At 41.5% G+C, this 15,910-nt stretch overlaps 1 protein-coding gene across 5 annotated transcripts in view; it reads left to right on the top strand.

Annotated features, from left to right (window-relative positions):
• The window catches only part of LOC149314090 (obscurin-like protein 1), a 72,430-nt gene that overhangs the window by 21,330 nt on the left and 35,190 nt on the right, over positions 1 to 15,910 (top strand). For all 5 annotated transcript variants that reach the window (XM_089520490.1, XM_089520493.1, XM_089520492.1 and 2 more), the window contains exons 6-12: positions 296 to 571; positions 1,562 to 1,840; positions 3,355 to 3,627; positions 7,548 to 7,820; positions 8,981 to 9,253; positions 11,004 to 11,276; positions 12,203 to 12,475. In XM_089520490.1, the coding sequence (XP_089376616.1) occupies positions 296 to 571; positions 1,562 to 1,840; positions 3,355 to 3,627; positions 7,548 to 7,820; positions 8,981 to 9,253; positions 11,004 to 11,276; positions 12,203 to 12,475 (1,920 nt within the window). The remainder of the gene's footprint in view (positions 1 to 295; positions 572 to 1,561; positions 1,841 to 3,354; positions 3,628 to 7,547; positions 7,821 to 8,980; positions 9,254 to 11,003; positions 11,277 to 12,202; positions 12,476 to 15,910) is intronic.

Here is a 15,910-nt window from a genome sequence, read left to right as displayed (position 1 = left end):
TGGGCTGTGTGTATGATATAGTAATTTAAAGGCATAATTTTAATTTTGCTAGTTGTTTATGTCATAACTATTGCCATTACATTCAGTGATATGGGAATTATGATTTATGAGTATCATTAGTATAAAAAACATTACTAAGGATTCTGTATGGTGTGGTATGAGAGGTCAGGGGTGGGAGGATGACACTATGAGTTACCACACTGAGTGATGCCAACTCTAGTGACACCACCGCATGTATGCATGCACACATCATCCCTTTTAGGCTGATTCCCTCAATCTCTGTCTGTTGTTGCAGTTCCCAGGGCCCATGTGCAAAGAGGACTACAAGATATTACAGTACATACTGGTGAGGATGCTACTTTTTCAGTGCAGCTTTCAGTCACCACATCTGGTTGCTGGTTCTTCAATGGAAAAAAGTTAGAAAAGGAAGAGGAAGACCAGCAGTACCAGATCACATACTGTGGAACAGACCATGCCTTGAAGATTAGAGATGTGCAGCTATCTGCCAATGGTTTTGAGGTTCGATTTGAGGCCAGTGGTGTAAAGGAATGTGCCATTTTGCATGTACAAGGTGAGCCTTTGGTTGAGTTTTTTCAGCAGGTTGAACATCACCCTACCTATCTTCAACATGTTCAAGATACCATCCGTACAAAAAATAAAACACCCCAGTGCTCTTGCCATAGTGTATGTTTTTGTTGTGAGACCTTCAGGAAGGCAGGAATTTTCTCATCTTGCTCCTAGTATTATTATCCAAGTCCAAACTGGAGCACTTCATAGCTGCTTTAGAGACCAAAAAAAGAAAAAAAAAGAAGAAGGTGAGTTTGGATAATGGATTCCCATGCCATGAACCAGTGTGTAGCAGTGGTTAGAGTGCTAGACTGAAATGTGGGAAATTCAGATTCCAGCCTCTACTGATTAATGAAATTCATTGGGCAACTTTGGCCCAGTCACTCTTCATCTCATCTTGACTCATCTTGCAGCATTGTTGTGATGATAAAGTGTGAAGGAGAGGCATGTACATTGCCTAAAATTTATTGGGGGAAAAGCAGGATATACTGTAAATGTAACAAATATCACCGTGTTGCTAGCTGTTATTCCCAATGGATGTCCTGCAACTAAGAACTTTTAAATTGAGAATGGTATGTAAGAATATCAGTCCTTCCAGACATTTACATTTGCTCTCTTTAAACTTCGTCACCCCCCCTGTGATAATAGTTCATTTGAAAAAGCTTCATTTATTTTGAATTTCTCTGTGTTGCTTTCATCTTTGCAAAGACCAAAGCAAAACTGACACAATCCAATTTTGCCAAGCATGGGAGGACATTCTTTATCTAGTAGATAAAGTTCCCTCCCACAGATGATGCAATTACAGCCAGTCTGAAGTCTTAAGTGCTCAAAAACACAGTATTGTTGCAAGATAAGTCACCTGTGTGGCTTTCACACATGGTATTTGTATTTTGTACATGATTTGTGAGATGTTTTCAATCAGTGCTACTGCAGCATTAGCACATGGGTATGAAATTAATGTTTTGTATTGGCTTTACACACTATGTCTTTCCAGCACCACAGGTGCACATCACCCCAGTGCCTGAGGCCAGGAGACTCAGAACACTTTTGGCTGGGATGCCTCTGCTTCTGGAGTGTGAAGTGTCCACACCTGATGCTCCCATCTTCTGGTTCAAAGAAGGGAATCCTGTGCCTTTGGATGATGGTGCCCTTCTTGTCCAGTCAGAAGGCTGCATCCGCAGGTTATTGATTCCCTCAGTCTCATCTTTGGATTCAGGGACATATACATGTGATGCAGGTGATGACTCTATCAGCTTCAGGGTGACTGTGGATGGTAAGTTGTGGGGAATTTTGTTAGTGTGGACAAAATAATAATAATAATAATAATAATAATAATAATAATAATAATTTTTATCCTTCCTCTTCCAAGGTGACATACAATAACAGACATTCAACATAGTAAAATACATCCCATTACCCCCTTCATAAAATAAACTACATAATTATAATATAATAAAACTATAAATTCAGTTAAAATCATTAACCATTAAAACCATCATAACAGAAGCAGAACGTCATAGGCAAACATGGGTTAATTGGGGAAGGCCTGTCGGAAGAAATCGAGGTTGGTAATATGTTGGATCTCCTTTGACAGGCCATTCCATAATTTAGGACAAAAGAAATACTTACCCCCCCCCCCCAAAAAAAAAAAAAAGGAACAGTGGGAAATATAAGAGGGATGTATTGACTGAAGGCTCAGTTTGCCTTAGAATAAGGCCATACCTTTACAAACTAAGTTGTTGCTTGAAATAAGTAGCATGTGGCAGCTTTTCCTTGATACTCTTAGGCCCCATACAGATTGCCAAAATAAAGCTGCTTCGGGTCACTTTGGAGATTTGCTGTTTAAATGATGCATGCATCCTAAGAGCCTGGAAGTCACGCCAAAGCTGCACTCCAGTCCTTAGGACTGGATCGTAGCTTTGGCACAGCTTCCGGACTGTTAGGACACATGCATCATTTAAACAACGTACCTCCAAAGTGACCCGAAGCAGCTTTATTTTGGCAGTCTGTATGGGGCCTTAGATTTCTACCATCCACTGCCAGTAGGAGTTTCATTTGGAAGCCGATCAGGGCACTTCTTACCATTATATAGAGTGAAGTGATCACATTAGTTAGCAGATGCTGTGGGGCTGGGTTTGGCAGGGATGTCTTAGGAGTTTATCACACAGGAGGAATTTCTCTTAATTTCAAATAAAAAGAAAGTGGGGCCAGAACGCATTCACGTGAATTCGCTAATTCAACAAATTGACGTGAATTCGAATTGTGTTCGAACTGACTTCCCATTGCCTGAAAATAGCTTGCCACTGCCCGAAATTGTGTGTAATCACCTCTCATGCAATAACGTGAAACCCCATGATTATGTTCAGACTGACTTCCCATTGCCCGAAATTGCGTGTGGTAGTCTATAACGCAATAATGTGAAACCCCATGATTGTGTTCAGATTGCCGTTGGATTATACTTTCAATGTCCCTTGTCTAATAACATCCTTAGAGAACAAAGCTGTATGTACTCCATGCAGCCTGCCCTGCACCCTTTGCACTAGTTTGCTGACTTCAGGTATAATGAACTCAACGAGTGCTGAAATAAGCTTCACCTGTGAATCTGACTGGCTTTGATGTGGGAAGTGGAAGTGCCATCCTTTCCTTCACTTCAGACAGTAGAGCCTTTTGGACCTGACCTGAAGCTGATCCTTTCCTCCCCTAGCTGAAAAATCAGCAGATAATTTCATTTTCCTTGTGAGTACTGGCTGCATTTTCTGCCATCATTGTATCTTTTTGTCACTGCAGAACCTCCTGTGAGGGTTGTTCACACCAATGCTGAGGAGACCCATGCCTATCAGGTCACAGAACGTGTGGTACTGGCCTGTGAATTATCCAGCCCTGATGCTCCTGTGCACTGGTACAAGGATGGGAAGGCAGTTGAAGAAAGAGAAGGTCTCCTGCTGGAAAGTGAAGGGCCTCGCCACTGCCTAGTTATTACTTCTGCACAAGTGCAGGATTCAGGAGAATTTGTGTGCAACATTGGTAAAGATTCTATCTTCTTCAACATCACTGTTACAGGTCAGCAATTTTTCCCAAATGAAGAGGCACCCTCAAAATGTGTCCTACACTGTTGTGTGTGTGTGCATGTGGGTGCATGTCACCTGATGACTTACCCATTAGTGACCCATTAATTTCATAGTTTTCTTAGGCAAGGAATACTCAGAGGTGGTTTTGCCAATTCCTTCCTCTGAAATATAGCACACAGCACTTGGTATTCAGGTGGGCTTTCCCTTTCCATTGACTAAATTAGAATGGGAGGCTTGCCATAGCAGAACCCTTGAATTGGATCAGATCTGCATGATGTAGTGCTTCTGTTAGGAAGTGAGGCCTGGATATGGCTGATCAGCACTGATTTCAAATATTTGTGGAAGTTGATGGAATTAAGCACTAAATTGTCCCAGAGATTTAGAGTCAAAAGTTCTGATATCTCTGTCCTCCTTTGGCACCTTCAGTTGTTAATGGTTTCACTGTTCCTCTAACTCACACTAGCAGTCTGCCCCACATGCCTCTGTGTGTAATGTGCTTTCAAATTGCCTGCTGGCTTCTGTTGATCACCTGAATTTTATAGGGTTTTCTTGGCAAAGAATACTCAGGGATGGTTTTGCTACTTCCTTCCTCTGAAATATAACCTACAGCAAGTATTATTCATTGCTGGACTCCCATCCAAGTATTAACCAGGGCTGACACCTGCTTAGCTCCCAGGATGTGGTCCCTTTGTGGTATTTATGTCTTCACAGCCAGCTACCAAAGAACTCTTAGGGCTTTACAACACTACACCTTTTTAGCACATTAATCTGCTTCAGCCTTTTGTAGTAGGAATTCTGATTTGTACTGCGACTTGCCGCTTTTCTGCAATAAGCTCACAATTAGCACGTTCCACACACAGATTTCTCTTTCGCAGTACCCATGTCATAGCCTCCACCCCTATTCCACCCCCAGCTTCACAATTGGTCATTTTCTTCACAATTGGTCCTTTTTTGTTTTTCTGCTTTGCCATTGTGCTGTCATGGTGGAAAGCACATCAACCTAGTGCTTGGAACCGGGTGAGATCTTTTCTCACAAGAGGTTGAACAGGAAAAGAAGGCCATACTGCCTCCACCATTTTTTCCCCATCTTGTGTAGATGAACTTTTGATCTGAACACATGCAGTAGGATGTACTTTGGCATTTTAGCTGTTTCCTTGCCACTACAGCATCATAGTGTCTTGATATTGTGGTGCCAATCCAATAGGGTGCTGAGAGTGACCTTCTCAGACCAAATGCCAGATGTAGTCTGTGGATTCCCTGTGCAAATCTCCTGGGAATACCAAGAGAAAGACTAGCTGATCGTGCTCCCAACCTACCAACATCCCATCCAGTAATGGAATTCTCTTTGAAGGAAGTGGGGTTGGAGTTCTGTAAAAAGCTGCGGTTTGGTGTGTGAAAAGGTTGTCAATAATGGATTATTTCCAGTGTGCAAAAATGCACATTTAGAAGGAGCTACAACAGGATGATGCCAGGACACCAATGGGTCATACAATAGGGCATGCTCACTGTTGGTGTTGCTGCATCACTATGTCACCATAGTGCCATGGTGCTATAAGGCCCCCAGACTAATAACTGCTTTGAACATATGGGATTGTTCCCAGATTCCTTTTCTGATTCCACTGTTGAGAAAACCCCCAAAGAGACTTTAATGTTAGCATAAGAATTTGTAGGACAGAGCCTACTATATCAGATGCTTCATTAGGGAATAGTGGATTTGTTTTATTTTACTTGAGGTAATTTAAAATCTCCTTAAATGAGCACTCTAGGTGATTTACAGTAAAAATGTAAAAACAGTAAAAATACAATATTTCAGAAAAACAACTAAAACAAAATTGATAAATGCATATGCTGTAGTAAAATGGGGGTTCTAAAATGAAAAAGCAGCATTAATTACTCAAACATTGGTAGAAAAGCAGAGCGTTTGCCAGCTGTCTAAGAGTTAATAATGAGGGAGCAAACCTGACATCCTTGTGAAGGGTGTTCGACCAAGATGCTGCTGCTATAGGGAATGCCCTCTATCCATTTGTCACCAGCCCCATCTCTTTAAGGAGGTGGGAGAAGTAACAGGATCTTTCACAATGAATGCTGATTCTGGGTTCTTGTGGGATATATTTGTGTCTGCTCCATATTCCAGATGAAATAGTTGCTTGTCTCCAAATTCCCAAGGGAAAACTATTATTATTATTATTATTTGCTTTTATTTGCTTAATAGTTGTGTAAAGGAGGGAATTTGAGTAGCTGTAGCTCCCTCTTCTATTACAGTTGGAGGAGACCCATATTTTTTGCATCTGGCCACACCAAGCCACCAGCAAGCAATTCTCTCTCAACCTGACACAATTCACATTATTGTTGCGAGTAGCTGTTGTGTGCCTTCAAGTCATTTCTGATTTATGATGACCCTGAGGCAAGTCTTTCATTGTGGGGGTAGTTTGGGGCTGAGACTGTGTGACTTGCCCATGGCCCAGTGGGGAATCAAACCCTGATCTCCAAAGTAGTAGTTGTGAGGCTGAGATACAATTGTAAAATATTATACAGTATATGCAGAAAATTTCTATAGACATTGTAAATAATGCTGACAGTGTAAGTGCTTTACAGTGTCATTTTATGCATGTCTCTTCAGGTGTAATGCCCCACTGAGTTCAGTGGGACCTACCTTGCTATATTCTGTAGATATAGGGTTGCATCTTTAGAATCTTTACCTCATTCATGTTGCAGCTGTTATGAAGAGGCATTAGTACTTAACTTTTACAGGATGAATTACAGAGGCCAAGGGGGGAAAAAACTTGCCTGAGGCAAGGCAAAGACTTTATGACTGAGCAGAGATTTAAACCTAGTGGTCTGCCATCATGGATTCCTATCACAATTCAATTGTCAAAGGAAAACATAGTATTAACAGGATATAACAAAAGCCTCACTTTGACAAAGATACACAGGGTAAATGTTTGAACATATTGAGGTAGCGCTCACTTTGCCCTTCCCTGCCCTGTTTGACTGTATACTTTTATTTAGCCTGCTGTGTTTGATGTCCCTTTGATTAAGAGGTGTACCTGCTCCTCCTCAAGGGAACAAAACCAAAGACCCTTTGAAGGAAGCTTTTAGGACATTTGCAGCAGCCTCTTCACTTCACTCAAGAATTCATTCCTGCTAAGCCTTTCAGCTAGCAATGTAATCAAACAGGTTTCTTTTCATCCTCCCCGCCCCACCATGGTAAAGCATGATTAAGAAAGAAAAGGGAAATGTTGCTTTAGAAGCCTTGGAAAATCCAGTGACACCTTCTGAAGACTTAAAAGGAAGTAAGCAGTTTCCAAAAGAAAAGCCCAATATTCAAAGTTTATTCTGCCTTGTAGGTCTCAAGTGCAAAAATCCATATAGCTGAGAGATGGTGGCACAAATGTTCTCTTGTCCTGAGCTCCTGCCTCCTGCAAGAAAGTGCAGGAGACTTGCTATCTTCCTCAAAAGACTACCATGTTTAAAACTGGTTTTTGAAGATTTTAAAGAAAGAGACATAACCAACAAATAATTCGTCTCAGATCATTACAAAGTGGTATACTGAGTTTGTGTTTCCTGATTATCCAGCTAAAAAAATCTCTAGCTGATGTGACAATTACACTAGAGTATCTTTCCAAGTGAGAGTCAACCTGGTGTAATGGTTTAAGTGTTGGACTATGGCCCCGGAGACCAGGATTTGATTCTCCGCTCAGCCATGGAAACTTACTGGGTGACCTTGGGCAAAGGAAAGCAAAGAATGAAGTGTGGCTGTCTTATCTGAACTGGGACAATCGCAAGCTATGGGGACAAGGCTGAACTAGCTTTTATTGTTTTGGAATTTTATTAGTCAGCTTTCAGTTGTGGATATCCAACAGACACTTGTGGCAACTAGGCAATCTTCATAACTTGTGTTTTTGCACTCAGAACCACCTATCACAGTTGTACACTCCAATGCTGAAGATGCCCATACCTATCAGGTTTCCCAGCGTGTGGTGCTAACCTGTGAGCTATCCCGTCCTAATGCTTCCATCCACTGGTACAAGGATGGGGAAGAGGTGGAAGAAAGCAATGGTTTTCTATTGGAAAGTGAAGGCGTCCACTGTCGGCTAATCATCCCTTCTGCCCAGGTCCATGATACAGGAGAGTTTGTCTGTGATGTGGGTGGTGACTCTGTCTTCTTCAATATTACTGTCACAGGTGAGAGGTATCTTTGTGCTGCTAAACTTTCTGCATATTCTTTATTTTTGTATGTTACCCATTGCTCTGGTATCATTTGTAGTGAGTCTGGCAAGTGTTACCTAGGGGAGTAGGTTGAGGGTGCCTTCCTGATTCTCAAAATACTATTATGTGGCTCTGAATAGACAGAGAGAAATTTCAGATTCCTTGTAGTAGAAATTTCTTTGAACCATTTACTTTTTCCTGGCATTTCAACATGTAAGCACAGGAGAACTAGCTTCTTTTGATATTTCTGGATGGGAGGAGAAAACATGTACTATGTAGTAGTTATTCCTTTGAACCTTTGAGGCACAGGCTTCATCAATATAGGAAAAATAAGGCCAGTACCAACCTAGAACTTGATGGATGTGTGTTGAAACAAATACTTTGCATTTTGGGAACCTCAATCACCTCAGAGGACGTGGGGCTTCTATTAACTGAAGGCACTGCTTTTTTTTTCTACTATGAAATACTTGATGCATCCTTTACCAATAAAGCCTTCTTTTATAACAGTGGTTTCTGCTAGTCTCAGTATCACACTGACACCTTGAGATGCCTGGGATTGGGACTAGTCCCAGCTCAAAACAATCCTGCCTTCTTTTAGTGGAACTGATGGCAGAATATCTTCAATTCCAGAACATGTAGTAAAGGAAGTAAAATATCTTATTGGTGCAAAGTAGTGGTCAGAAATAGGTTAGATTCTTTACTTTTGTATCATTCCTTAAATTATTGTGTGCCTTCAAGTAATTTTTGATTTATGGAGACCTATCATGGGGTTTTTTGAGGCTGAGAGTGTGACTTCCCCAAGGTCACCCAGTGGGTTTCCATGGCTGAGCGGGGATTTGAACCCTTGTCTTCAGAGTCATAATCCAGTGCTGAAACCACTATGCAATACTGGCTGCCTTGATTACCAACTGTCAAATTACAAAAACAAAAGGCCATTTTAAAGTGAATAAGACAATTGCTCTGTCTAGTGCCATATAGTTTTAATTGATTTTTTAGCATCTCTTCAGAAAGGATTCTTAACAAATACTTCTTGGAAATGTTGAGTACAGATCCTGCTACCTTCTGCATGCAAAACATGTGTGTTTCCTATGAACTATGGTTCTTCCCCAGTATTTGATGTGCCTTTTCTATTCCAGAGCCTCCTGTCCAGGTTGTGAGCTCCAATACAGATGAACCTCATACCTATCAAGCTTCGGAACAGGTGACATTGACCTGTGAACTGTCCCGCCCTAATGCTCCTGTGCGCTGGTACAAAGATGGGGAAGAAGTAGAGGAGAGTGAGGATCTTCAGCTAGAGAGTGAAGGATGCCACTACAGGCTTGTCATTGCCTCAGCTCAGGTGCAAGACACAGGGGAATTTGTGTGTGATGCAGGTGGTGACTCTGTCTTCTTCAACATTACTGTTACAGGTCAGTGGAATTTATTGCTTTTTCTCAGACATGGATTTTAGCCAGGAATGGACAAAGTGTATTCCTTGACATCATTCCTAGACATTCTTGGACTGATTTTCATCTAGAAATAAAAGGGGGAAAGGATTGTTTCACCAGGAAGCCCCCAGGACCAGCAGTGCACCTGTTAAACACTATTTTTCAAGACCAGAAGTGGATATCCAGCCACTTCTAATTTTGTTTTTATTATTGTCTGGGGGGGGGGGGGATTTGGGACAGTCTATGCAGCCCCCAGTTGGTCCTAGAGCAGAAAATTAGCCCCCAGATTCCAATAGTTTCATTTTGAAAGTTAAGTTTAATGATAATGATTCTGTAGTTTGGGATTCAGCACTCTTGAGTGAATATCTCCTATACTAAGAAAATTTCATTTTTAATGATAATCTGTTTTCTGCTATGCCTATTTAGTGGCACAAAAGTACTCCAGGCTGCTTTTTGGGAGTTAATTTTTGCTATAATAGAACTACACGGTGACCAGTCTGTTTGTTGGCACTTCCTGAAGAAAACCTAGATAACATGCCCTGTATAAATTACAGAATTGTACTCATAATATCTATAATGAAATAATCAGCTAAAACAGTCATTTTTAAGGATTGGTAGACCCAACTGGTTGATCTCTCAAGTGCCTTGAGCTGCTGCTTTGACCTGAATTTGATTTCCTTTTTAAACTTGTGCATGCTTGGTGCTTAAAAATATATAGTGCTGGCTTCCAACTGAGACTAATGCTTAGACCTTTATAGCAGGGCTAGGGAACCTGCGGCCCGCGGGCCGAATGCGGCCCGGCGAGGCCTTGGGACCGGCCCCAGCCCGGTCCTGCCGCCGATTGCTGCTGGGGCCTTTGGAGGGCAATTGTCTATAGAAGCCTCAGAAACATGCATTTATATTAACATTTTTTTAAAAATCAGCAAATTTTTCGCATGTCCTCCATTTTTTTAAAAAAAGTGTCTTCCATTTGAAAATTTTGTCCTACATTTGTCCTGGTTTATTTATATATTTAATTTTTTAAAAAAATTACTTAATTATTTATTTTTTGGCTTCGGCCCCCCCAGTTGTCTGAGGGACAGCAACCCGGCCCCCGGCTCAAAAAGGTTGCCTACCCCTGCTTTATAGGAATCAGATTTTAAGGTTTGTATATAGTTTTAACACATTTTACTATTGTAATGTTTAGTGTTGTTAACTTTATAATTTGCTTTTTTAAAAATGATATAGCTATATTTTTAAACGTGTTTTTGTGTTGTTTTTAATTTGCATTGGTTTAAATTTGCTGTTATTTGCCTTGAGTCCCTATCTCATGAGAAAGGCAGGATAATAAATAAATAAATAAATAATCCTCACCCCTGCTCCTGGGCAATGTACATGGAATTCTATTAAACAATTTCAAATTCTCTTAATCCCTGCAAGCTTTGTTCTGACTCATCAACAAGCCATCCCACCTTCCAGGAGTTACTGAATTCTAATACTGCTATTGGAAGATCCTGTAATTTTATGCCAGTTGCTTTTCCCTGGCTCTGCCATCTACTTGGTAGTTGGATGTTGGGAATAAAATAAGGCTCCACCCCACTGATGTGGAGTCTTGAGCCAGACCCATGGATTACAATCTGCATGTCTGACTTAGACAGTTACATTCTAGTCTCCAATATTTGATATGTACATGTGTGTCTGAGTGGGGTGGGGGTTGTTTCCTAAGACTATTCTTACTGATCCCTATTCACAGAACCACCAGTAAAGGTTGTGCTCTCTAATGCGGATGAGACCCATGCCTATTGGGCCGGAGAGCGTGTGGTGCTGTCTTGTGAGCTGTCTCGCCCAGATGCTCCTGTGTGCTGGTACAAGGATGGAGAAGAAGTGGAAGGCAGTGAGGGCCTCCTGCTGGAAAGTGAGGGTCTGCATTGCCAGCTAATCATACCTTCAGCTCAGGTGCAAGATTCAGGGGAGTTTGTGTGTGATGCAGGTGGTGATTCTGTTTTCTTCAACATCAGCGTTGCAGGTAAGAGGATTAATGAATTTGACTTAGTAGAGAAATGTCCACTAATCAAGTTCCAAGCATTTTGTTTTTCTCTGCTTCACACTGCATGGTCTGCTGAAAATGGGTTTGGGTTCTAGTGAATTTTTTTATCAGCAGCAAGCCAATGGACACAATGGAGGAAACTGCTGATGGGGGCTGAGAGGGGTGGTGCTTCTAATGCTACATTGGTCTATTGGGGTCTGTAGATATGGAGAAGAGAGTGCAGTTGCCATGCTGGTTTGGGTTACTGCCCCATCTCTTTGAGCCAGTGCTTACAATATGTCCTTAGACAATTTCCTGTTGGAAATTCATGACCAGAGGAACGATGACTGTGAATAACTTCTTGTGTTGTAAATACCAATTTTCTGATGGCCAGAGATATGCTGAATCTGAACACAGGGGTCACGCTTTGAGCTGTTTTGTCTACAAAGGCATTTTATTCTCCATTAGTTACCTAATAATTTAAAAAAACATTTATGTTAGTTGCCGTCACAATATTGTGTGTTGTTGAGTAGCATAAACTGATGATGCATTGTGCAAGGTGTTTAGTTCTTTTATTCTTCCTGAACCACCATTGGTAGTTTTCAATATTTTGAGAAAGAATAATATTTTCCTTTAATATTTCTTTCTCTTTCTGCTTCTCTATGTGAGAGAGCGAGAGAAGGACTCACACATGTGCACAACCCAAGTGGCCCAGCCCAACAGATTTCTGTTTCCCATAGTACAGTGGTTCCTCCTGCTTCCTTTACTTTGTTAAACTTCTGATATGCTTACTTTTCACCTTGTGAATAAAGAATTGCTATCTGTAGAGCACCCCTCATCCTCTCACTCCCTGGCTTTGTTCTCCAGCTTGCAAGTCTGCTGTTAATTCCTGAAACTTTTTGTGCCTTCTCTTTCACACACCATAGAGCCACCTGTGAAGATTGTGCACTCCAATGCTGATGTAGCCCACACTTACCAGGCCTCAGACCGTGTGGTACTGTCTTGTGTACTGTCCTGCCCCAATGCCCTCGTCCGCTGGTACAAAGATGGGGAGGAAGTAGAAGCAGGGGAAGGCTTGCTGTTAGAGAGTGAAGGCCCCCATCGATGGCTCATACTTCCCTCAGCCCAGGTGCAGGATACAGGGGAGTTTGTGTGTGACACCGGCACTGATTCTGCCTTCTTCACTGTTTCTGTTGCAGGTGAGGAATGTAAAATGGCACCTCCCTTAGGCTTGCTTTTCTAGCCATGTTTGATATAGTTTTTTAGACATCTGCTTCAAGCCAAGTACAAAGGAGCATCTGCTGGTGACAGTACACAATACTAGGCTAGTCAGACAAACAGTATGTTACCTGATTTAGGGTTGTTTTCAATACGCCTAGATTTAGCTTCATTTTCCTAGACTGGGACACCCTTTGGCTTGTCTCCTTGAACAAAATATTAGCAGTCAGATTTGGTTATGGTTAATCACTGCCATTTATCATCACCTGTTTTACTGATAAATAGTGTGGTTGTTGTACAAGAGAGGAGGGCACGGTTTACTTTATAGTAAGAATAATGCCCAGGTGGACCTTACCTGTGGCACATTCTGAGCAATAATTCTTTCTCACATATGAAGCTGCCTTAGTGAGTCAAACCATTGTTCTCTCTAATTCAGCATTCAGATTTCTGCTAACTGATGTATGTCTTGGAAAGCAGCAGGAGAGCCAAAAGCTAACTCTGATTCCTCCATGAGTCACCCAAGAACTTGAGAGACAAATGGGAATATTTAAATAATATTTACACAATGTTTAAATGGAGGTACAATGTGTAATTGAATATATATTGAAAGACAAATAGATGTTCATAAGAAATGAAATTAAGAAGCAATGAAAATTGCTAAAAGCAATACCGTTAATATATATCATATTTCCTAACCTGTACATGTGGACTCTGAGTGAGTTACAAGATACCCAGAGAACATTATGGCTAAACATTAACATGATCTACTACTTGTCATCAGCTCAGTCCAGTCTGAGCAATGGTGAGGGGAGTTGTAGTTCATTGACATGTGGAAGGAAGATACAGGTTCCTCATGCCTGCCATATCCCAGTCTAATATGTATATAATTTAGTGCACAGTATGGGCCCTGTGGCATACTGTATAGTTGTATAATACACACACACACACACACACACACACACACACACACACACACACCTGGCCTTATGGGCATAGGCTAGGAACATCAGCAGTTACGGCTTTTCACACAGATTCCATGGAGCTGGGCCTTAGGAGAGCTACTGCAGTCTATCTGCCCATGCTGTGGACTACCATCCAAGGAGCAGGAACTTGCAGATGACTGGCTTTGATAATCTAGAACTTTATCGCACTCGCCCTGGAATGGGCCTCTTGCATTCTAAAAGGGAACGTGATGGGGACGGGAGGCGGCATAGAACGCATCTTGTCGCACAAGGAGAATGCTGCTGCTGCTGCCGAAAGTTCCCATCGCGTTCTGGATGTGTTCCCCAGGGGGTGATTTTCTGGAACGATTCTCAAGCATTCCTGAAAATTGTCCCCTCTAGGACGCATCTGGAATGTGCGTCCAGCGGTGGGGCAGCTTTCTCCCTCTGTGGTAAGATGCATTCTATGCTGCCTCCTGTCCCCATCACGTTCCCTTTTAGAATGCAACAGGTCCATTCCAGGGCCTGTGCGATAAAGTTCTTAGTCTGTGGACTTGTTTCTCCATTTCAGCCCACAGAATCATGCACTTCTTTCAAGGCTAATTTCTTTTCCTCAAGTCCTTCAAGCTGCATTGGGGTTGGGGAGGAAGGTCTTGTAAGGCAAAGAATCTGATGGGTCAGAGTAATCTGGGTAGATTGGGTTCAGAGATCATGCGGTTGTAGGCATATGCCCTATGGCACTGAAAGCAGACTCGATCTTCCCTTTATCCTAAGCCCCCCTACCTGTGATTGAGGGCTTATATACCTACTATATTACTTATATACCTAGTAATATAGGAAACATTTATTTTACTCAGTTAAGCAGTCAAGCCATCTAGCTCAGTGTTCACTAGCAAGTTGCAGACAGAATAAGCTTTATTCCCTGCTGATTTCTGAATATTTGGGATGAGGCACAGGTTCTTTTACTTTGTCTGTATCAGCACTGCAGAAATAATCCAGTGTGACATCATTTTAATTGCCATGGCTCAATCTTACAGAATTCTGGGAATTTTAGTTTGTTGTAGCACCAGAGCTCTCTGACAAAGAAGGCTAAATGACTAAAACACCTACAGTTCCCAGAATTCCATTTCATTTAACCATGGCAGTGAAAGTGTTGTCAAACTGGATCATTTCTGCAGTGCAGAAATAGCCTCAGATAAACCAGAACTACCCCCAGTGTCTCCTTTAGGGTAGTTCTGGCTTAGCTGAGGCTACATCTGCACTGCAGAAATAATCCAGTTTGACATCACTTTCACTGCCATGGTTCAATGAAATGGCCCACACACTCCTGTCCTCTGCCTATGCCCATTTTGCTGACCAGTATGTCTGCACACTAGCTATCTACTCCTAGACTAACAGATTAACAAATTTACTTGATTTTGTGAGAATGCAATGTTAAGGAATTGGCTGGGGTAACACAGATGGAAATGTTCACACTCTAGATGTGTGGATGCAAAAGCAGATGTTAGGGCAACAAAAAAAATCTTTTATTAAGGATACAAATCCATTCATTTGCTTAAAATTAACATATGGAAATTCTAGCTGTATTTATTTAAACCAAATTTGAAGAATTTCAAGGAAAAGAAAAGTACAGAAGAAGCCAAATATACATGCCTTTCAGTAGAAAGCTGGCTTTCAGCAATGAACCACTGAGAAGAAAAAGGGCTCTGAGGAAGTCTGCAGGCAGGGGGATATTAGGTCCCTGCACTTTCCAAGAGTTGGAACTTACAGCTACTCAGCTGATCTTTGGAGGCCATCTTGCAGTTTGGCTAGGGGGAAGAGATGTGAAACATTGGAAAACTTCAGGCCATTTTTTGTTTTCCTAGAAACTCTTACATATCCCCATGGAAAGACATCCTTCTGCAAATCTATTGGATGGGAGTAACGCTTTGGAAACATTAATGGGTCTAGCAGCCCATTGATTAATGACTTCTTCTTCTTCCAACCCCAACAGTATATTTCATAGATTCCAACATTATATACATCCCAACCCACCTACATAGTATTTGTAATGGATATATGTAGTAAATAGCCAATAGATATAATAAAGAATAAAAGCAAAATCTAAAATAATGATCAAAGCAAATCCTTTCCCAATGGGCAATCAAGCCAGAGAAGTGAATTACAACTCACCTGAAAGTTACTACAGCCAGTTCTCAATTGAATTACCTTCTGCACAGCCGTCTGAATAGCAATTCTTCATTCAATACCCATTCAATTACATATTGTGCTTTCATTTTAACTTCCCAGTAAAGTTAATTTAAACTTCTTTGGTTGTCTGTCAGATTCACAGTTTGTTCAATAAGCTCCTCACCAGGGAACTGGATTATTTCCAATACACTATTCACAGAAAACTCTTGGTCCAGGATTACAAAGTGCTGTAACTGGAGGCACATCCCACTTCAACTGTTCCCCTGACATAAGCTGAGGCTCTTA

This window comes from Sceloporus occidentalis, unplaced genomic scaffold (genome assembly GCF_023333645.1).
Source record: "Sceloporus occidentalis isolate IW3139 unplaced genomic scaffold, rSceOcc1.0.p SCAF_4, whole genome shotgun sequence".
Lineage (NCBI taxonomy): Eukaryota > Metazoa > Chordata > Lepidosauria > Squamata > Phrynosomatidae > Sceloporus > Sceloporus occidentalis.
The sequence above is the reverse complement of the archived record's forward strand: the minus strand, read 5'-3'. Positions and strand labels throughout refer to the sequence as shown.